We start from the raw sequence: 22,707 nt of genomic DNA on the forward strand, positions 1-22,707 counted from the left end.
TTCTGCCAACTAAAATGGTAAATGCTGTCTGAGCTTTAACACACATGTACATGTGTGTGTGCGCGCACACATACACACACACACACACTCTTTGCTGTGTAAACTTTGGTAGTTGATTTCTTTCTTAAGCAAACCATAGTGGCAAGCATTCATATTTGGTCTTATATTTATGAAGACACATTTGTGCCATTGCGTTGTGTGGTCTTGCTTGTTTGGGAGGAAGTAAAACAGCTCTCCACACAAAGACAGGAGGAAAGTTTATCCTGAACCAAACAGGTGAGCATGCCCAGAAACATTAATTCAGATTACACAGAATGACATAAGCCACTACAGGAGAGGTTACGTTCATGGTCACAGAACAGAGCCCAGTTACAAGTCAGTGTGTGTGCCAGGAGCTCCGGTGGGTTATCAGGAAAGTAGCTTAGTGCACAATGGCAGAATTTCACTTCGGGTGAGATGCTGATGGGACTCTTACCATGCGTGTTGGTGGAAAATTCCAGGGCTGCTTTAATACAAAGGTATTACCAGACACCCAAAAGGATGTTAAGTCACACAAAGGAGGGTAACGAAGTGCTGGCAAAGGCACTTAAGGTAGCCCAAGATAACTGTGGCCGTTGATTAGTACAATTCTCCACAGCACTGAAGTCCTAATCGGAGACTCTCAACACAGCCTTCCAGGGAACTCCAGTCCATATAGGAAAACTGCAAGAAAATGCCACAGAAGCTAGTGCTGGGAGGTGCAGAAAGAGAAAAGGACAGTGGGTGTAGGAGGATGGAAAGCTGGTTTGGAGCAAATGCAGCCCCCTTTGAACCATGTGTGAGAGAACCGGAATGCAGTGCGCTGCGGTGAGACCCCAGGAGGCTCCTCCCTGTCCTGGTTGGCTTGGGCGTGCAATGGGACCTGATCCTAATTAAGAAGAAAGAAGCAGCATCAGGATTTGCTGCTGCTCTCTACAGGCAAGCTTCTCAAGAGGAAAAGTCCCTGCCGAGCTTAGTAATCCCCTCTTCATTGTACTGTGTGGCAGAACTTGAAGACATCAGAAGGTTAATACAAAGGAAGTTTCAGGGAGAGGAGGCAGCAACGTCAAGACAGCCAGCTACCAATGTAATTTCTCTTCCCTATACACCAGTGTTTATTGTTTTTGTTTCTTTGAGACAGGGTCTCATGTTTTACAGAGTGTCTGGAAATCATCATGTCCTGCTGCCTCGACCTAGAGCTGGGATTTCAGGCGAGCATCTGTCTTCTGAGGTGCTGGGGACTGAGTCCAGGGCCTCGTGAGAATGTTAGGGAAGCTCTGCCAACTAACCCGCATCCTCAGCCACTGGTCCAGTGGGCAGACATGGCGTTAGGAAAAGTCAGTTCCCGAGGCAGCGGGCTCAGAAGACAAAAGCCCCCTTGTCTGGCTCATTCCAATCGCCGCCTTTGTCCTCCGATTTCTCATTGGCTGCGTCGGCCGAATCCCCGCCTCTTCCGGTGGGCCCAACAAGGGGCGGGACTCTGTGACGCACACATGACGCAGGCAGGGGTATAAATAGAGGACGGGCTGCGGGCCCTCGCACAGGAGCCGCCGGCGAGGGGGCAAAGAGGAAGCTTTATTGAAGCCGGAGAGAAGGTGGGCCTGGCCTGGCGGACCCGCGCCAGCTGAGCCCGGGAAGGCAGCGGGCCGAGAGCGGCTGGAGGCCTCTCCGAGGGGTGACGGTGGTCGGGCGGGAGTCTCGCGGCCTCTGCCGAGCGTGGCGCGGAGTGCGCCTTCGATGGCCCCGAAATCCCCGCTAGTGTCCGCGGACAAAGAGCCGCCGTGTCCCACCCGGGACGTGTCACAGGATGCGCCTTTCTAGAAAGGTCGCTCGTGGCAAGGGTTCTTGAAAAATTAAGAGCAACTAAGCTATCACCATTAAAAAGAAACCCTCCGTCAGCTGTGTTGGTGACAGATCTGGTGCCACATCGCTAGTGCCCAGGGCCTTTTCACAGTCAAGAACGTGCTCAGGGGCAGTCAGCATCCCTGGCTTTCTGGTTAGCGCCATCCCACGCTGCTGCACAGCTGGTAGCACTAGTTACCTAAGGAGAGGGTACTGAGCCTGCTCCATTTTGCCTGCTGGCCACTTTGAAACCTTCCCCCGAAGCGCTTATTTGAAAACAAAACTCAAAACATATATATACATATGTATGTTTGTGTGTGCTTACGTGTTGCAGATCACTGCCATTTAGCGTGTGGGTGTGGTAAAGCTGCATTCCCTCCCTCCCAAAAGTTGGCTTAATTCAGTAATGCACCCGATGAGGAAGGGATTAAACATTTAATTGTAGTCTCAAACTTGGGTCAAAATGCATTTTTGCCTAGCCTTTGGTAAGAACGTGAAAGGTGCTTTTAAATAAAAACATTTTTGCTGTGGCATATTGCATTTTTATTAAAAGTTGGCCCTCGATATAATTGCTATAACTAAACCATGCCACTTTCTTAAGGTAGCTACGTCTAGAACAACTGTGATTTCCTCTAAGCAACCAAGTTTTAAAAATACTTTAAAGTCTGTGAATCTTTTAAACACCTATTTCCTATCTGATGAGTCCTTGGTATCTCAGGGCCCGATTTAATACCCATATTTAGCAAAGCAAAAGACTGGCAGCACTGTGTGTGATCTTTCCCTTGCTAAAGATTCAATTTTTTACTTATTTGCAAGCTTTTGTGTTTCAGAGTGCACACACAATTTAGGGCTGACAAACTCTACCCCCATGAGATGTGTTCAACTTGCAGCCTGTATCTCATGATAGCTGTAAGTGCAACCCAACATGTTTGTATGTAACATAACTCAATGACAGAAGTTGGAACCACCCAGTAGATTATATAAAATTCAGGGTGCCACTTGAAAGTCAGCAGGGGGATGGATACAGTGGCCTGAACCTTTAATCACAGCACTCAGGAGGCAGTAGCGGGTGGATCTTTGAGTTTGAGGCCAGCCTAGTCTCCAGAGAGAGTTCCAGGCAAGCCTATTCTGAGCCAGATAGGAGAAAAGTAGGGAAACAGGAAGAAAGTGAGGGATAATTTGATTAAACAAAGAACTATATATTATGGGTATGACAAAGAACCACAGATAAGCCTAACATTAAAAAGTAACAGTGGTAGAGTGCTTTGCCTACTATTATGGAAGGCCCTGGGTTCAAGTCCTAATGCCAAAGAGAAAAAAGCAAACTTGTCTACTACAATGTAGAAAATGTGTCTAGGGCTAGATTTAGAATAAATGTCATTTTCTTATAAATACATGTGCTTAGTTTGTCTATTGAAATAGTAATTGGATTTTATGTGTTTTATTTGGGCCTAAAATGTATTAAAGTATTCTGGCAATCCTGGCAGGGCTTTTCCTATTGATTGTGTGTGTGTGTGTGTGTGTGTGTGTGTGTGTATGCATGCCTCTTGTGGGGGGTTAAAGGACCAGTCTCTTGAGTTTGTTCTCCTGCTACCTTATGGGTCGGGTCTTCTGGTCTGTGGGAATGCACTTGTACTTGATGGGCCATCACCACAGTCCATTTCCCAACTCCCTGATGAGTGCTAGATGGCTTGTGTGTGGATAGTGAGCAAGCAGGTAGTAGTGGGTCATTTCGTAAATTATTATCAGGAATCGCATCCCATGCTACTAGAATAAATATTTAAAAGTAAAGCTAATAATTCTAATATTGGTTTTATGAACCCAAATTAGATCATAAAATTTGACAAATTTACTGTGTAAGATTTTGTTTCTCTTCATTATAGTTGAAATTACAGACATCCTGCCAAAATGATTTCTTCAAAGCCCAGACTTGTTGTACCCTATGGCCTCAAGACTCTGCTTGAGGGAGTCAGCAGGGCCATTCTCAAAACCAACCCAACAAATATCACCCAGTTTGCAGCAGTTTATTTTAAAGAACTCATTGTGTTTAGAGAAGGTTTGTATTGCTTTAGATTCTACATTTGTTGCCTTGCAAAATCATTTTAAATTAAAAAGTGTCTCTGTTTGACTTTCTGCCTTTATTCGTTCAGGGAATTCATCTCTGGATATAAAAGATCTGATTAAACAGTTTCATCAGACAAAAGGTAAGTGCCACCAAGATGCTCATTTCCGCTGTGTCTTCATTACATACTCGATAATCCCCATCTGTAATTATGCCAGTGGTTATTGTGTTAACCACACCAGTGTCTTATGTGTAAGTAATCATACTGGTGCTTTGTATTTTTACTAAGTCAGTTTTGGTTTAACATAAGGATTTCCAGTTTAGAAGGTTTTAAATCTTAAAAAGATTGTGTGTGTGTGTGTGTGTGTGTGTGTGTGTGTGTGTGTGTGTGTGTGTATGGGGGTGGGTAGGTGGGGGGGACTATTCAGGACTGAAAATCCAGGTTGGTAGTAGGGCACTTACAAAGCATGAGTGAAGCCTTAGGTCAATCCTAGAGCTACAGGATGCCACTTGGAACAATGACTATCCATGAATGTCAAAAGCAGTGCTGGGCACACCTTTAGGGAAAGACAGTAGGGTGCAAGAGAACTTGTATTCCATAGTAAATTGCAGTGAGGCTACATCAGTTATTTATAATGCTCCGAAATGGAAATGAATACAGTGCTCAACATCTCTGACATAGAGCATTTCACATTTCTGGTTTTTAGATTCTCTTCTAATAGGCTAAATAATTTTAAAGCCCTCAAAATCGGATCTATCAGTTTTTAGGCATTTCCGACAAGGAATGCTGAAGATGTATATACTTCTTAATGAAGTAGAACAGGGGGTTTAAGAGAGGTATTTCAATGTAGACTTAAGCATGAAAGTTAGGAAATTTTTCTGTTCAAAAGAAAATAAGACATACCCACTCTTCCCTGTAAGTCTGTCTACAAGAGATTAGCTGACTTTGCCATACAGTGTGCTGAAAAGAGTATCTGAGTAGATCCTTTTCATGGAACAGTAGTTTCCTCCGTATCTCAGACATTGTGACATATAGCATAGATATACTTACAGAATGCTTTTTCATTTGTAAATTGAATGTGACAGAGTAGCAACAAGAGTGCTAAAATAAGACAGAATTTATACATTTAGATTATTATAAGTTTAAAAGGTAGAATCTGTTAAAGAATGCAGAGGAAAAGCTTCTCACAGAACTTTATGAAGAGGTAAAATGATATCTGGCCACTGTGGGAAGCAGCTGAATAGTTTCCATATTGGCTGACTAACAGCTTTTGGATGATTGGAGAGTAGTTAGTTATCAGCCACCCTTAAAACTGTCACTTAAAGAAAAAGAGTTTTTTTTTTTTTCTTAAAGATTTATGTGGGTGAGTTTTTCTGCACATATGTAATGATGCACATACATACACATGCCACCTTCTGCAGAAGCCAGAAGAGGGTGCTGGATCCCCTGGAACTGGAATTATAGGCTATTGTGAGGCATGAGATGCTGGGTTCCTCTGCAAGAACAATGAACTCTCTTGATCACGGAGCCCTCTCTTCAGCACCTCCATCACTTTTAAACCCGAAGTTCCTTTTGTGTGTGTGTGTTTGTGTGTGTGTGTGTGTGTGTGTGTGTGTGTGTGTGTGTGTGTGTGTGTAGTGTGCATGCTGCGGTGCACATGTCTAGGTCAGAGGGCAACTTCTGAGAGTCAGTTTTCTTCTTTGCTCATGCAGGTCCTAGGGACAAATTCAGGTCATCAGGCTTAGCAGTACCTTTGCCTCAATGGTCCAAACCATGTCATTTTTGTGAGTCAAAGATAACCACAGCTATGAAAAATTAGGGAGTCAATCTAGGAAAATGCAAGTATCATGATGGTTTGACTCTGCAGTGTAAGATACTCAAAACAGGAAATTAAGATTAAAGTAGGAACCCTGGGCATATGAAGGGGCAGAGAATGAGGTGGACAATGCTTTTGAAATACTGCACTGTCTAGATGCTCTCGTGCAAGTAACTGATAACATTATTAGCTAAACATGAGAAACTGTGGGACTTGCTTATATACTCCTAGCCACATATACAAACCAAGTACAAGAAATTGCTTCCTATATCCATGATCCTACTTTCTCAATCAAGTTTATTGTGTTTCTGTCTTCAAAAAAAGAGCATTAGAAAATACTGTGTTCCTGCAGGATCACCCTGTTTTATAATGGAAAGACTGAGTTTTTATGGTGGAAGATAATTAACTACTTGATAGCATTTTGAGAGTTTTTTTTTTTAATTCATTGAAGATTTTATCCAACATTCATTTTAGCAGGTAGGCTCAAAATATGGATTATGGTTAATAATATTGGATGTTAATGTTTTTGCATCTCAAATTTTTAAATTAATTTGGACTAACAGAGTAACAAAATTTGTAGGCCAGCCATACTTTTGATGGACTTAAAGGAGATATGGTTGTTTTATCTCTTCAAATAACTACCTAACGCGGTTAAATAAGGATCAGGATAAACAAATAGGCCGAGTAGATGTTTATTCAGGGAGAAATAACTTACAACCTAGACAGATGAACACCAGGAAATTCAACCCGATCCTCTCCTGACCGAGTCATGCCAGAAAGAGAGCGCCTTTCCTGGCCCCCTCCGACCTCCTTCCAGAGGTCACTCCGCCCATGGCTCCACCTCCAATGGGCGTGGTCAGTGCCACAAAACTATCTCACTACAATTACCGATATCAACAGATAGGTATAGCATACAGATGCCTGCAAGACAGCTCACATATAAAACAGATTGCCCTTTAGGAAGGAAAACAGTGGTACCCTTGCTCATTATGCTTACTGAAGAGATCACGAGACATGATCAAAGTATGCTACAACATAGCTGTCTGATAGCGCCTTGGCTCATTTTTCTTCCCCTATGTTGTCACTGCAAATGGCTTCTTAATAGACAGACTGCATCAATCCCTCTAGGTCCCCAACACATACTCCATGAATTTATCTACATCTAAAAAAGTTTAAATACTTTGGGCTGAAGAAGGGGATAGGCAGACACCATGAGGCTCCTAGGAAGCACTTTATTTTCTCTCCTGAATGACAGCTCCCTGGGTTCTGACTGGTTAGATTTCCTGCTATTCTTGACAACTTTAAGTGCATTCAACCATGTGGTTGTTCAGTTTTCTACAAGAAAAATAATAGGTTTAACAGCTGGCATGTTGTCTTTCACCCAAGTACATCTTGCCTTGTTGGAATCCTAGGTTTAAAAGTAGAGGTGGCACATATAACTCTACATACATTGCTGGTTGATCCCAAAGATGGGAGGCTTTCAGTGACTTGTGAAAAGGAACCATTCTAGGAAGACTAAGTCACCTGACCCTTCCCCTGTTCCTTCAGCCTCTTCGGTGTGAGGCAAGATCAACCTAAAGCCAGCACCAGGCATTCGAAATTGGTATGTGTGCAACAGCTAGCAGCTATGCCCTAGTTCATTTACCTCACTCCTATCAGATGTGAGCATGTGTTTGGTGAAGTTTGGTGAAGACTGATGGTCAGTGAAGATGCTCTGGTCCCCAGTTATGTCCTGTGCTTAGTTTGCCCACCCAACAGCATTACTGTGTTCTCAGTGTGCACAGAGAGCATGGAGATAGGAACATGCTCTGCATGTGTCATTTGCTGGAATTTTCCCTAGAAAGAAAACCATTTGTGGTAGGTGTTGAGAACCAGAAGTGCTTGATCATTTTGCCATGCACAGTTGGATAATGGAAGAAGAGAGCTGGACATGAGAGCCAAATATCACCAGTCTCGCCTTCTCGTTTGTCAAGAGTTTAGTGTCTTTCGATGGCTCTGGCTCTATCCATGGCCATCACATGTGTCTTGGGCAAAGTGACCATTGTTTGGTATTAAGATAGGCTCTATCCCCTCTCCACCATTACTTTGAGGCCTGCAGAAAAACACTTGTCAGTCATTACAAACTCCTGAGCTTAGTTAGAGGTACAGGAATGACATCCTAGGCCACATTTGGTAGCTGTCCCTCACCAGGGAATTTTATTTCGGACCCTGCTGTAGTTGCATCTCTCTTTGCCAGTGAACTTGTAGTAGTTGCCATACCCTTTTGGGTATGGTTTCAGGTGGGGCAAGACTCCTTTAAAGAGAGGAGCAGTGAGCTCACTCTCTCTTAGGTTGCTGAGAACATCGGAAGGGCAGAGACTGCATCTTCTGGAGCAGGAAGGCCGTGACAGTTACTTACTATTATCTGTGTAAGTTGCTCCCAAATAAAGCACCTATTTATCTTTTATGTTGAGTCTGTCTGGTGAACTCATTTAAAACCTGCCTTCACGCTGCCATGGCTAAGTCAGCTTTGGTGTACATCTGGGGTGGAAGGAGACTGTTCTTTATGGGAATCAGATAACTTCATTATGACCTCGACTGTCTGGACTCAAGCAAAGTTATGCTTTTATGATTGATCTTGTCAAGATGGGAGTGGCATTGCTTTGTTTTTCTCTGTATCCGAAGCACAAGAGTAACTACTAAGTCAGGCTTACTCAAATAAACCTTAGTATTTGTGAACCCCAAAGATTTTCTTTTAAAAAATGCAGTCATTTAAAATTGTGTGTGTGCACGTGTGCGTGTGCATCTCTCTGTGTGTGTGTGCACGCCCATGTGTATGAGTGCATGCATGAGTGCAGGTGCCCAAAGGTGTTGGATTCACCAGAGCTAGAGTTATAGGCAGTTTGGAGTCCGGGTGCTGGGAACAGAACTTGGGTTGCTGAAGAGTAGTAAGTGCTCTTAGCTGCCGAGCCATCTCTTGAGCCCTTTTTTTAAAATACCATTATTAGGTTCTTATGTTTTTATACCTACAATATGCTTAAATTATCTCCTAGTGGAGTGTTTTTATGTACTGTCATCTACCACAGTCTTCCATGTAAGAGAATCACTCTGTCAGGTGTGTTGGTAGGAAAAGACAATGTTAAAGGGCCATATTATAGCAAGGTGGTAGAGCACTTCTTTAGCGGATGCAAAGTCAGAGATTGAATCCCTAGCATTGAAGACAGGGAGGACTGGGGCAGGGGAATCATGAAGACAGGGCTAGAAAAGCGAGATTAATGTTGAGTAGCTTTTCTTTTTGTGGCTTTACTCTGCATTTAGTGTGGCCATGTGTGTCAGGAATTAGGCCTATGAACTGAGTGTACAAACTAGCAGCCAGAGAGGACAGAGAGGATAGGAAAATACTTACGGTTTTGAGAATAGGGTCTGAAGGCTCTGTAGGTATAGCTTGACTTTGAACTCATGGCACTCAGCCTCCTAAGTGCTGAGATTACAGGCCTATGCCACTGTGTCTGGATTTCCAAACCCTTGGTCTGAATCAATCACTTCTCACTTTCCCTGCTGACTGTGCATCCTGAAGAAAAAACTCCTCAGTAAGCAGGTGTGAAAACTAAAGCAGAAAGTCAAGTCAGTTAGGCAGGTGTGGCTGCTGACCCTCAGAATGGCTTGTCCAGGGCACTCAGTCACCAGCTACCCTTGAGGTTTTGGGGGCTTAAGGATTCAATGGCTGCACTCATGGACATAGGCATTTCTCTTCTCTCTTCTCCTCTCTCTCTCTCTCTCTCTCTCTCTCTCTCTCTCTCTCTCTCTCTCTCTCTCTCTCTCTCTCTATCTATCTATCTATCTATCTCTCTCATAGCATTGGCTTCATGATCACATCTCACCAGCAAATATCATTTTCAAGTTAGAATGTTTCTCGATGTGAAAAACCACAGTGTTCAGATGACAATTCAGTGTTAAACCTGGTGCACTGGAATGGACTGAAATGGAGAAATGCATCTGTGTTTCCTTTCTAAGTTACCACACCAGCTGAAGTGGGAATCATTTGCTTCATCAGTCTTCAGTTTTCCCTTTGTTCAAGTTTTGTGGATTTGAGTGTGCATGTTTGCATGTGTGGACATGGGCACATGTGGTGGCCCAAAACCAACACTGGTCACACACCACTATATAGAGGCAGAGTCACTCACTGAAGCCAGAGCTTGCCAACTCCTGTTAGCTAAGTCACTCTCGGGATTGCTGCTTCCCCAGGGCTGGGATTTCAGGTGACACTCCAATCATTGTGCCCAGTTCTCACTTGGTCAGGTCAAAATAAGTACTTTATCTGCTGGGTCACAGTGGGCCAGGAGGACTCCAGCTTCCTTCCTCCTGGGAACTGAATATCAGCTTAGAGTGGTGTGACCCTAGTTTAGCACTGTAATATATGCCGACCACTTATTTCTAAGGGAGTGAGTTGTGTAGGTGGATGTGAGCTGTTGCAGATTCATTAGCTATGATAATTCAAAGATATTGCACAGAGAGCTATGTATATTGGTATTTGAAAGTTCAACCTACTGTTGCTTTATTTAAAACATTCGGAGGAATGCTTGCTGATTAATGCTCCTGGCTGTTACTTTTAGTAGAGAAATGGGCCGAAGGAGTGACAGTGGAGAAGAAAGAGTGTGCAAAGGAACCGGGAAGAACACTTCCAGTTCCCTGCGAACCTACACGGATGGAAAAATCCACAGACACGGAGGAGGACAATGTAGCTGGACCACTATTTAGCAACAAAACCACCCAGTTTCCATCAGTTCACGCTGAAGTTCAGCCCGAGGAGACAAACGAAGGAGCCTGGGGCCCTTCTTCCAAACCAACCACACCTAAGACTACCACCCCACCCTCCTCACCACCTCCAGCACCTGTCTCTGCAGAGTATGCCTATGTCCCGGCTGACCCAGCTCAGTTTGCTGCTCAGATGTTAGGTAATGTTCCATCTACCTATTCTGAAGTTTTAATGGTGGATGTGGCAACAAGTACCCAGGACTCCCTGAGTGCAGAGATTGATGAAGAAGTCGTGGTGTCTGCTCCTCTGGTGTGCTCTGGAGAGATGTTAGCAGTGCAGGTTATGAGCCAAACATCTGTGCAGGCAGTTGTGGGTCCTAAGTTTAAGGCTGAACCATCAAAGGCTTCCTCAGCCCCCTTGCAGGGTGAACAAGAACCTCCTGCTTTTGACGAAGCTCCTGACACTCAGGTTACATCAGCCTTTCATGTGTCATCTGTATATAACGATGTGCCTGTCAATGAAGGAGTTGTCTATGTTGAGCAGATACCAGGATACATAGTTATCCCGTTTACTGAGCAGTCACCACCAGTTAGTTCCAAACCTGTAGAAAACAAGACTTCCTCAGGCATGTCTAAAATATCTATAGAGTCTCTGAAATTTGTACAGGTGGAGAATTCCCAACACAAGCCCTCAGTACATATGGAGGCAGAAGCTACAGTTCTGCTCTCTAACCCTGCTCTAGAGGGTCAACCTGAGGTGCCTGCAGAGCCCCTGGATGCAGAGCGCTTTATCAAAATAGCCTCTGAGAATTCTCTGCACCTTGAAATGGAGATCGTTACCATAAACCCTGACAATCCTGGCCAGGAGGAGTCAGGGGAGACCTCTGCACCCTGTTCATCTGGTGACCCTTTCCCTCCTGCGCCAGGAGGCTTTACTGAACCTGAAATCCAACCCGATGGGGAAGATGCACCTGAACAGGTTTGATGAAGCCAGGTAAGAAAATTAGATACTTGCACATTCACATACTACGCTTCAGGTAACATCTGTATTCAGTAACCATACAGGTTGGCTCTCCTGCCGACTGGCCCAAGTCCATTTTCAGGGTTTTTAAATGCCAAACCTACTTAAAGGCTTTGTGGGTACTTACTAATATTTACTAATATGAAAATCAGATGTCACTGTTAGAGCTTGATTCATGTTGCACGTTTGCAAGCATAAGAACCTGTTAGGCTTTTAATGCCTGTTTACAAAGCGGCCATGAGGGAACATAACACCAACACTGCCTTTATTTGGGCTGTGGCATTTAAAACGTGAAAGAAATGGTGGTGTGGCTGACTGCTTTCGCGCCGAGTCAGGAGAATTTTGCAATCAGGCTTGGGATGCTGGCTCAGACACTGCTTCCTACTTGGGGCTTTCTGTGGCCAAGGGAGCAGTGTCATAGCTGGATGGAGAAAGGAAAGGTTAGATGGAACTTCTGTGATAGGAAAGCAGCAGGAAGAGTGGCTGCACACTTGAAGCCAGTGTGTGCAGTTGACATGCCTGGACCTTTTGGTTGATCCCTGTACACCAAAGTCAAGCTGCGTGCTCTTTGGGGAGCTTTCCTTCCAGCTGCTTTTCCTCCCAGCAGAAGCATTTTAGCCTCCATCTCCATCTAATTGTGGCATTTGGTCTGCCCACCCTTGTGCCTATCTGGGTATTGCAGTGGCCCTTCCTGGGGTACCTGAAGGGCCATGCAGGAAAGAAGCCTCCCAATCCTCTTGCAGAAACTCTCAACTCTGACTCAAGCCAGAATTATACAGAAATATTACCAAAGCAGGTATTTAGCAATGAAATTCTGACTGGCAGTGTGACAGGTTCACTGCAGCTGGAAAGGCAGAGGGCAGGGCTACACAGAGAGCCTGTGCGGCCGGCATTATCTTGTGGCTTGAGCATCAGTCACTTCAAGCCAAGTCACTGTTTTCAGGCACTTAGCTGTTATTGAAGGGCAGCAAGCTGTCCTTAGTGGACAAGTTCCCGAAAAAACTCACTTTGAGGGACTCTCCCATCTGGAAAGACTGAGGACTTAGATTGTGTCTTTAGTAAGTAACCCTTAATCAGTGCATAGTGTAATCCTCTGTGAGGAAAGGCTGCACCAGGAATGGATGGCCTAAGGTTCAAAACATGACCCTGACACATTTGAGTCCCTATCTTTGGCAAGCCACACTCTGCTCTATAGATCCCCTTGCTCTAGGCCGATGGATGACTTTTCTAGATCTCCATATTAGTGTCCACCAGCTTTTGGCTGTCTTCTGAGGCATATGATGCTGCCCAGTCTTACTAAAAGGAGTGCTCTCTGGGATTCTGACTCCTAGATGAGGTAATAGATTGAAGATAGGGGTATTGTTAGGTGACACGTAGGTGACTTTAGGGAGACACTGCTGTGCGTGTCTTATATGATTTTAATTGGTTTCACATGGTTGATGTTTTGAAAGTTTTGTTACCTTTCCTCTGAGTACCATGTGAAAGCCATATATAAAGTCTAAGATTCTGGTTAGGCATGGTGGTAATTCCAGCTCTTGGGGGGTTGTGTCAGGAGGGCCACTAAGAGTTCAAGGCCAGCCTGTGCTCATAGTAATACCTTGTCTCAGAACCAAAACAGTGTAAGAGTCTGGAAACAGCAACTTAGAATGCAATTGCTTCTTTAGCCGGCAACTCTACTGTCCCTGCCATTACTATCAATTCCTTTTCCAACTGTTCTGAATCACTCTGTTCCTTCACATTACCAGGCACAATTTCTGTAGCTCTCTCTATAGCATGCTTTATGGCACATACTATTACAGTTGCTTATTTATATGTAAAAAAAAAAAAAAGATTTAAAAGACATGACTGTGCATAGTGCTTGATACAGAGACCAAACCTTTAATGCCTGCAATTTTTTTTTTTTATAGCACTAGCAACAAGCGAAGCAGGACAACCACCACCATATTCTAATATGTGGACACTTTATTGTCTAACTGATATGAATCAACAAAGTCGCCCATCACCGCCACCTGCACTTGGGCCTTTTCCCCAAGCAACCCTCTATTTACCTAATCCTAAGGATCCACAGTTTCTGCAGAATCCACCGAAAGTCACTTCTCCAACCTATGTGATGATGGATGACAGCAAGAAGACCAATGCCCCACCTTTTATTTTAGTAGGCTCAAATGTTCAGGAAGCACAGGATTGGAAACCTCTTTCTGGACATGCTGTTGTGTCACAGTCAGATGCCTTGAAGAGATATGCTACAGTACAAGTGCCCATTGCTGTTCCTGCAGAGCAGACATTCCAGAGGCCTGCCCCAAATCCCCAGAATGCTAGTCCTCCTACAAGTGGACAAGATGGCCCCAGACCGCAAAGCCCTGTCTTTCTTTCCGTTGCTTTCCCAGTAGAAGATGTAGCTAAAAAGAGTTCAGGATCTGGTGACAAACGTACTCCCTTTGGAAGTTATGGTATTGCTGGTGAAATTACTGTGACTACTGCCCATGTCCGCAGAGCAGAACCTTAAAAGAGTAGGTAACCCTTCCTACCTTGACATGTGGGCTCTAACACAGCTAAACCTTCAGCACTTCGAGGCTGGGATAGTTAACACTGACACTAATGGGGTGTACTTAACATTATGCCCCTGGCTTCTAATACAGAGTTGCTTTGAGGATGTAGTAGATTCTAAAAAGAGAATACACCTTTCCTCAACAGGAACAGAGATGAGATACTAACTGTATGTCCATGTAAGAGGTCAAAAGGTTAAACAGAAAGAAGCTGAACTAACAGCTCTGGCAACTTGAATCACTCAATTAATGTCAAGCCTCTCCCTTCAGTGTGGACAGCGGGGTGAATAAAACATGGGCATGAGTGGGGGAGACCAGCACTGTGTGTAAAGTGCTGCCAGGCACGTAGCTAAGGAAAGCTATGCATTCTTAGCAGAGCTAAGCCATTGTGGTTTTGGGGGCTGGGAGGAGGTGGCATTTCAATTAACCATGACAACCTTGTAATGTGAAGAGGCCAGGCCTCAGCAGGAACTGCTGGGGCATTTTTGTTTAGCAGAGAGCTTACAGTAGGACTGTAGATCAGTTTCACTGTTTCATAATAGTTAAACAGTTCAATGTCTCTTTAACAGATGCTGAAGTGATGCTGAGTCAGCATTCGAGGTGGAGTCTGTCACCATGTGAACTGTATCAATAAACTTCCTGCAAGCATAAAACTTTGTACTGTTTCCGTACATGTTCAAATAATCAACACAGTATCAGCTAGGCAGCAACTCTGTTCTGACACACTTTTTTTTTTTTAATATTCTAAAGCCTTTATTTAGCATCATTATAACACTTGTTAACTTTAATACAATTAATATAACTTACTGGAAGCTACCTAAGGCCCTTTAGAGCAAGTATCTGAGTTTGGGATTTGGTTGGATAAATACTATGAGATTACCCCAATTAAAGGGGTGAAGCTACTGTACAGTAGGTCTCCAGTACCTTGCAAACTCAAAATGCACAAGGCCACCTCTTACACAGATTATATAATACATGAGTGCAGCTTAATTTCCCTGTGACATTTGCCACTGGAAGTTGAAACTTAAAAGGTTTGTCACTAGATAATGATATCGATTAAAATCTATTACTAGGGCATTTTTGTGATTTCCAGTTCAAACATACAATTTAACCCTGTAAGTTCTAGTGTCAGTGATCACAGAATGTGAAAGTAAACTCATCACTAAGATAAGGAAATACATTTTGCAGTTTAGAATTTTCAAATCAGGAATTTCCTATCCCACCTCAGCGGGAAAGTAACATTGAGAGGACTGATTTCCCTGGAAGGACATCTTACCAATTTAGTTTTTATAAAATGACACCCTTTACATCTGAGTGCACAACATTGTACAGAAGAATTCTAAACATTTCAAAGCTACACCTAAGATACTCAAGCATAACAGCATAAAAATATTCAAAATAACTGGACTTTGGGATCACTATAGAATTCCATAAAGCTGAATGTTAGACTAGGTACAGACCTCCAGAACATGTGGAGATAGAAAAGGCACCTCCAACAGCTGCTTTCTTTGCATAAACAGTATGCCAAGTAAGCAGGTGCAAAGCGAAATGCCTCATATTCCCTATGACCTTCACCACACGCCCTACCTTGTTGGGGGAAATGCAAATTATAGAGGAGTAGAAACCAGGGGAAATTTTTAGAAACTTAAGCTTAAGACTTATGCAGATAAGCCAAACACCTTGCTTCTCCGCACTTTAATAAATATCAGGCAGATTGAAGTAGTTTCTGTCCCAGTAGCTGCCAGAGTAAATCCAGTCCTGTGCTCCATTGTATGGGTTAGGGCCTTGATGGAACCACCTGTCCAGTGAGAAAGGGTAAAACTTAGAGAACAAAATGGCTCAAACCCCACACACAGGACCCTGTCATTTAACCACTTACAGTATAGTTGACTCTCTGTGTCATGGATTTCCTCAGAGACCCTAAAGTGCTAGTTTTTCTACTCAGAGAATATGTATACACATATCTTCAGACAAAAGTAGTTACGATCTACAGCAGTTAGCAATGTGTCCTACCTGTGACCATCCATGAGGAGGCACTCTGTGATGCCATCAGGAACAAGGGATTAGCACACGGGAACACACAGCTGAAGCAGGCAGGATGTACAGTGCCTGTAGGGTTCATATGACCTCCATTTCATAGGTGAGCTGACTGTCAAGACTGTTGGCCAAACTTGCAATAGTTGCAGACATGTGTGCACTCAGATGATTCCCTCACGTGATATGCCACGCACACCCAGTGAGACTGACCCAGTCCAGACTTTACTGGGTCTCGATTTGGATTCCTAGGTTACATCTGCTTTCATTTTAATCTGCCCTAATTCTCAATGAGCTGCCTGAATGATTTCCATGTCTCTCCAAAAAAAAAAAAAAAAAAAAAAAAAAAAGTGCCCAAGCCAGGCACACTAGCATTCCAGCATCTTGGGAACAGCTTTTACACTGTATTTCAGAGTTAGAGACATGGGTACACTTGAATGGAAGGTGAGGAGTTGCCTAGGTCCTGCCCCTTCAAGCAGCCATAGCAGCCATCTGCCTTTACTCATTCTTTGGTAAGAACTATTATGTGCCTAAAATCCAAAACACTCATTGTGGTAGATGCTGTAGGAGTATTTCTAGATCTCTTTGTAAGATATGAAAAGACTATCATTGTCTACTGGAATGCTTGCAAAATTATGCCCATGCTGGCTTTAACACTTAAATGAATCATGGAACAGCAGTTACAAGGAACACTAACAAAACACGAGACTAAGTTAACTCTTATTCCAGTCCAAAGCCAGATATTTGATACTGCCCAACATAGTATGTTTTTTCTAAATCCCAATTCCATCATGTCTATCTGTGTTTAGAAAAGGCACTACCTAAATTTGATCCATGATATATGCACACATGACTGATCCTGTATCTACTCAAAGATGTGAACAAGTGTATTTTCATGTCCAAATCTAACTCTAGATTGTACTTTCCCTTTTTCAATACTGAAGCAATGTTGGATAAGGAGAAAAGATAAATTTGCTTAACTAATGCTGCCTGTAATGACTGTGCAAAACATAACTCACTTTTCAAGTCATTTTTCTTGTCACAAACACAACTCTTGGATTTAACACTTTAGAACACTGTATTCTGGAAATAGTGCCCTCTGAGGCCTAGAGCGGATCTGCAGGGCTATGGACCTTTTGCTCTGTGGTTCACGGTGTCTGCCATCTTTGTTATTCTCACTGAGCCACACTGAGGAGGGTACACACCTTGTCTTCCAGTCTTCTTCTGACTTGGACCTGTTTTTGCGGGCTGCTCTTTGTTTTTCCTCAAGTCGTTTTTTTTCTTCACTGGCTTGATCTAAAATGAGGCCAACAAAAAGCATGTTATGCTGGGAATGCTAGGCATGGCATTAACAACAGTGACTACAGACAGCACTGTCCATGTGGACCTTCACTAGACAGCACTATAGTCAGGGTACAATCCTGATGCCCACTACTAGTGCAGACTGGAGCCACATGTATGGAGTCTCAGATATTTGGAAACTGAGGCAGGAGTATCCTAAGTTCAAGACCAGCTTGGGCAACTTAGTAAGACCCTTTCTCAAAAAGTAAAATAGAGAGTTAGAGATATATCCCAGTAGTAGTGTATTTACCAAGAACCTCCTCCAGAACCAACTCAATAAGTAGCCAAAAAAATTAACATTCTTTAGACTAATTATAAGAAGAGTTGGCATCTGTCATGTATTTTGTTTTCAATGTGTAAGAATTTCACACATACATATACTACACTTTGATCAAACATCATCCAGCAGCCTCTGCTGTAACCAAAAGCAACATGCTTATTGTTAAGGCCACAGATGTTAGGTGAAGATGCTCCAACAAAAACTTAGAAAAACAGAATAAAAGTGAGATTATTGAAAATTCTGACTGAGACCTGAGATTTCCTTAATTCCATTCCTAAGTAATTCAAACAACTTTACAAAATGCTGGAAGCACCTACCTCAGTAAGCAGCCATTTCCCAGAAGGGGAGCTTCACAGTTTAAGATTAAATGTGTACTGCAGAGGCTGCCACACACTTAGGAGGCTTACAAGGTATTCTGTACGTACTATGTGTGAAATACGTAGTGAAGTTCGGAGACTACAGTTTAAAGTTGCCCAGTGTCCTCTGATTGACACTTTTCTGGCCACATACAGTGCAATGTACTCCACACTGAGCACCATTCAAGCAGTGAACCTGAGCGTTAAAAGGCTGATCTCAGAGCACCGTTCAAGCAGTGAACCTGAGCGTTAAAAAGGCTGATCTCAGAGCACCATTCAAGCAGTGAATCTGAGCATTAAAAAGGCTGATCCCAGAGCACCTTCAAGCAGTGAACCTGAGCTTAAAAAGGCTGATCTCAGAGCACCATTCAAGCAATGAACCTGAGCTTAAAAAGGCTGATCTCAGAGCACCATTCAAGCAGTGAACCTGAGCGTTAAAAGGCTGATCTCAGAGCACCGTTCAAGCAGTGAACCTGATCTCAGAGCACCACCCTGAGGACACACCCCTCACCTATTTCTCCGTTCTCCATGGCCCTGATGTCAGGCCGCAGCCTGCAGTCGGTCTTTGGAATCACACTCTCCATCTCCTTGTCTACTTCATTCAAAATCATCGCAAAGCTGGTAAAATTATACATCTGAAACAAAAAGAGCAATCAAGTTAACACCTACCAAGTCCAAGCAGAAATCCCTGAAAGAAGGTGTCTAATCTGGTAGTGATGCCTCCCTTGGCCATAGTGCTGGTCAAAGGACATGGCCAAAGGCTTCCAACTCTATCTGTACTGTCCTGTGGATATCCAGCTCCTAGTAGACCTCACAGGGTAGCACACCCACATCCATTCTGCTTCCTTCATTACAATCATGGCCTGCTGGGGATGGAGGGCTCCACTTGTCAAGCAAGTCAGGCTGTTTAACAAGGGCTTGTCTTACCTCCATGTCTGTTAAAGAGACCCCCAGTGAAGCTCCATTCAACACACCTACCACCTTGACAGAGTGCCCTCTGGTTAAGGAGGGAATGTGACATATGGGTGGCAGCAGGAGACAATTAAAAGGACTTAGGCTTCGATGCCTGCGGAAGGGCACCATGCAAGCTGGCTATCTAATAGTTATTGTATTTAGCAGGCTCGGGCTCACCTGAGCAGAGTTGGGAGGCCTCGGAGCTATCCTCCACAGGAGCACACTTCCAGGGATAATGAAGACACTCTCAGAATCTGGCACTGGCATTTCATCAGACTCCTCAGATGAACTTGTCTAGAAGGCCAAGCAGGGTTTTAAATATATATTACAAGCTCTGAAGACTGAGCAAGGTCTCACAAGCACACACAGAGTGGCCGAAGCTCCTTGTCCAGACAGCAGCTTTCCAAAAGGTCAGGCAGAGGCTGGGGCATGTGCAGGCACACAGACAGGGCACAAGGATCTGAAAGGACTAGGCTTCCATGGTGTCCTCAGCTTCCAGGGGCAATCCTGGAGCCCCACGCTGGTTGCGTTAGTAGTGGAAAGAACGGCCCCAGCTCTCCAGAGCAGCACTGGCAGGCAGTCCCCTAGATGCAGACCAGGAGGGCAGTTACAGCCTCCAGCCAGCTGAAGGGACTAACTGCCACTGCAGTGAGGAGTGAAGCAGCAGACATGCTTGTAGAAGGGAGGAGAAGATGGTCCTGCTTATCCCCACACCCCTGCAGAGAGACTACAAGTGAAAGTGGGTGCTCTCCGCTTGTCCCTTCTCAGGCTGGTGTCCAGGGCTCTGGGTCTTATTCTGGTTACTATGTTTGCATTCAAGGCACTGTTGCCACTCTCCTATTTACCACAATGTTAAGATTTCTAGCCTTTGAAACGCAATGACAAGGACTTAGGAAAGAAGTTCCAAGTGCCCAGGGTTGGGATACAGAGTGGTACAGGGACAGCCTGCCAACCTGTGAATCACACACTAAAGGCACGGGCAACCCATTCACACTGGAGAGAGGCAAAAGCCAATGCACACACACATTTGAGAACAAAACATTACATTCTGGACTACTTAACTAAATTCACCAATGTCATAGCCCGTTGAGCTCCTCAGTGCAGCTGACAAAAAGAACTTACAAAACATATCAGGCAAAATAAGAACCAGTGGTTTCCTTGCCCTCCCTCCCCATGGGTCAGAGCTCTGCTATTCACTCTGTATGGCTAGTCTTCGCTGATTAGAACCTTGAGAAGCTGTTAGTATCATAATGGAAAACATAAAGAACCCAAAGATTCAAAAGGTTCAGTAAAATCCTCAACATCAGTTAACAAAACTGCACCTTCTGGTTGAGGCCCGTTCGATGAATACACAGTGGAACCCACATCAAGGTGTGGTATGGTACCAAGAAAGGGAGCATGTTCAGGGACAGCGACAGCCTACAGGAGGGGCTGCAGTCGGGACAGGAGAAGGCAGACCGGGGCTTCAGGGGAAGGCTGCTTTTCTATAAAGAATAGACTGTGAGCTTATTTTATGGAATTTGGCCAGAGTCCTTTGCTGTCGACACCATGTAAGAGGATTCCTTGTCTTAGTGGAGCTTTGGTCATGCAGACTATGTCAATAACTTGGAACTCTGGGACATTTCCTTCATCCCACTAGGGTGACCTACAAAGGACAGTGGGTAGACCTCCCAGAGGAGGCACATGCAGACATGCAGGCAGGAGCATGAAGAGCTATTCCCACACAGCTGAAGAGAAGGGCTATCACACACACACACACACACACACACACACACACACACACACACACACACACAGAGCTGTGTGTTCCAGGCATTAAACAATACTGTCCCTCAGGCCCAAGGCCAATTCTTATTTTACAACGTCACAACAGAGCAAAGGATCACCAGCCTACAATTCACACTGCCAGAGAAGCTAGGATACAAGGAGGAACCTAAGAGATTCATACAAGGTCCTTCACATAAGGGGAAAGGAACAAGATCTCCTGAGTATATTGGAAGCGGGGGGGGGGGAGGGAGGGGGAGGGGATGAGTGGAGAGGGAGTTAGGGGAAAGAGAAGGGGAGGAGAGGAGAACATGGGGAACCAGGAAGACTGAGTTGGGGATGAATAGACAAGAGCAAAGAAAGAGAGACCATAATAGAGGGAGCCATTATACGTTTCAAGAGAAAACTGACTCTAGAGAAATGTCCAGAGACCTACAAGGATGACCCCAACTAACAATGAGCAACAGTGGAGAGGCTACCATAAATGCCCTTCCCCCATAGTGAGACTGGTGACTACCTTATATGCCATCATAGAGCCCTCATCTAGTGCTGATGGAAGCAGAAGCAGACATCCACAGCTAAACACTAAGCCAAACTCCTGGAATCCAGTTACAGAGAGGGAGGAGTGATGAGCAAAGGGGTCAAGTCCAGACTACAGAAACCCACAGAGACAGCTGACCTGAACAAGGGGGAGCTCATGGACCCCAGACTGATAGCTGGGAAACCAGCATTGGACTGACTCAGACCCCCTGAACATGGGTCTCAGTGAGAAGGCCTAGGCAGTCTAAGGGACTTCTGACAGTGGAACTAGGATGTATGCCTGGTGCAGGAAAGGACTTTGGGAGCACATTCCCCATGGAGGGATACTCCCTTAGCCTAGAGGCAGGAGGGAGGGCCTAGGCCCTACTCCAAATGACTTGACAGATTTTGATGATCCCTCCTGGAAGGCCTCACCCTCCATGTGGAGTGAGTGAGGAATGGGATGGGAGGGGGGTCGGGGGACATAGGAGGATGTGAGGGAGAGGGAACTGGGATCAATATGTAAAATAAGATAATAATAATAATAATAAAGTCACAATAAACAAATGTGCCTTCTACCTCTGAAGAAAACAAGAGCTTCTCAAACCTTTGCATGCCTAAGAGTCAATGAAGAGACGAACAGAAGTGGAGATTATCATGTGTAACAAAGTAAGCTAGACTTTGACAGGTAGCACACATTTGCTCTCATGTGGATGATCTAGTGGCATACCCATGCACATCATAAAAGTAAAAGTGGGAGTATTTAGTAGGAGGAATGGCAAGAAGAGAACAGGAAACAGGAAGGAGAGGGTGATGAGTAGGAGCAAATATATGTATGGAGATGTCAAAAGAAAGCCCATCATTTAATATGCTAATTATAAGAATGGTTTAAAAAGAAAGAAACATCCACAACCTCAGCTTTATGGTTTGGTAGGTCTGAGTCTAGGGTAGGTCTGAGCGGGACTAAGAATTTGCACACTGAGTGAGCCATCAGACAAGGCCTGGCTGGGAGACAGGGAGCAATACCTGGAGCAAAAAGGACATCATTGATCTCACGGAGAGCATGGGCTGTTTACACCTTCACAAAGTCCAACAAAGACCTCTGCTCATCACACAAAGGGGTGCTGTTAGGACACCCATGTTAGAAGTGACATCCAGGTTGAGGGTTCAAATGGTGTGAACTTGCACTGCACACAAATGAGAGATTGATTCTAACCCAGAGTCCCTGATTCTCCTGGCCAGGATCCAAATGGCATTTCCTGTCCCCATAGGTACAACATTTCTTTAGCTCACAGCAAGTCTGATTGCAGGAAGGAGACATAAGTCTGCAGAATGCCAAAGCATGCCTGTGTCGCCTGGGACGAGGTGTTGCACAGACACGAACGTTGAGCATGAAGGAACAGAGCAGGGCCGGCAGCC

The 22,707-nt window shown here is 44.4% G+C and overlaps 2 protein-coding genes across 5 annotated transcripts in view; one reads left to right on the plus strand and one right to left on the minus strand.

Annotated features, from left to right (window-relative positions):
• Positions 1-1,448: 1,448 nt before the first annotated feature.
• Cabyr (calcium binding tyrosine phosphorylation regulated) lies at positions 1,449-14,693 on the plus strand. Of its 3 annotated transcripts, XM_051202123.1 has the most exons (6): positions 1,486-1,613; positions 3,744-3,916; positions 4,011-4,064; positions 10,332-10,673; positions 13,402-14,004; positions 14,610-14,693. In XM_051202123.1, exons 2-5 carry the CDS (start codon positions 3,769-3,771, stop codon positions 13,998-14,000), a joined length of 1,143 nt encoding a protein of 380 aa, XP_051058080.1. In that variant the 5' UTR covers positions 1,486-1,613; positions 3,744-3,768; the 3' UTR covers positions 14,001-14,004; positions 14,610-14,693. The 3 variants fall into 3 exon arrangements, with proteins under 3 accessions (XP_051058079.1, XP_051058078.1, XP_051058080.1); XM_051202122.1 differs by lacking the exon at positions 13,402-14,004 and having other exon boundaries at positions 1,449-1,613; positions 10,332-11,467; XM_051202121.1 differs by lacking the exon at positions 14,610-14,693 and having other exon boundaries at positions 1,450-1,613; positions 10,332-11,467; positions 13,402-13,549.
• A 998-nt stretch (positions 14,694-15,691) lies between these two features.
• The window catches only part of Osbpl1a (oxysterol binding protein like 1A), a 168,162-nt gene continuing 161,146 nt past the window's right edge, over positions 15,692-22,707 (minus strand). For both annotated transcript variants that reach the window (XM_051202119.1, XM_051202120.1), the window contains 4 exons: positions 19,183-19,299; positions 18,563-18,686; positions 17,280-17,370; positions 15,692-15,838 (listed from right to left, as the gene is read on the minus strand). In XM_051202119.1, coding sequence (XP_051058076.1) covers positions 15,736-15,838; positions 17,280-17,370; positions 18,563-18,686; positions 19,183-19,299 — 435 coding nt within the window. In that variant the 3' untranslated portion in view covers positions 15,692-15,735. The remainder of the gene's footprint in view (positions 15,839-17,279; positions 17,371-18,562; positions 18,687-19,182; positions 19,300-22,707) is intronic.

Source organism: Phodopus roborovskii, unplaced genomic scaffold (assembly GCF_943737965.1).
Source record: "Phodopus roborovskii unplaced genomic scaffold, PHOROB, whole genome shotgun sequence".
In the NCBI taxonomy this organism is placed as follows: domain Eukaryota; kingdom Metazoa; phylum Chordata; class Mammalia; order Rodentia; family Cricetidae; genus Phodopus; species Phodopus roborovskii.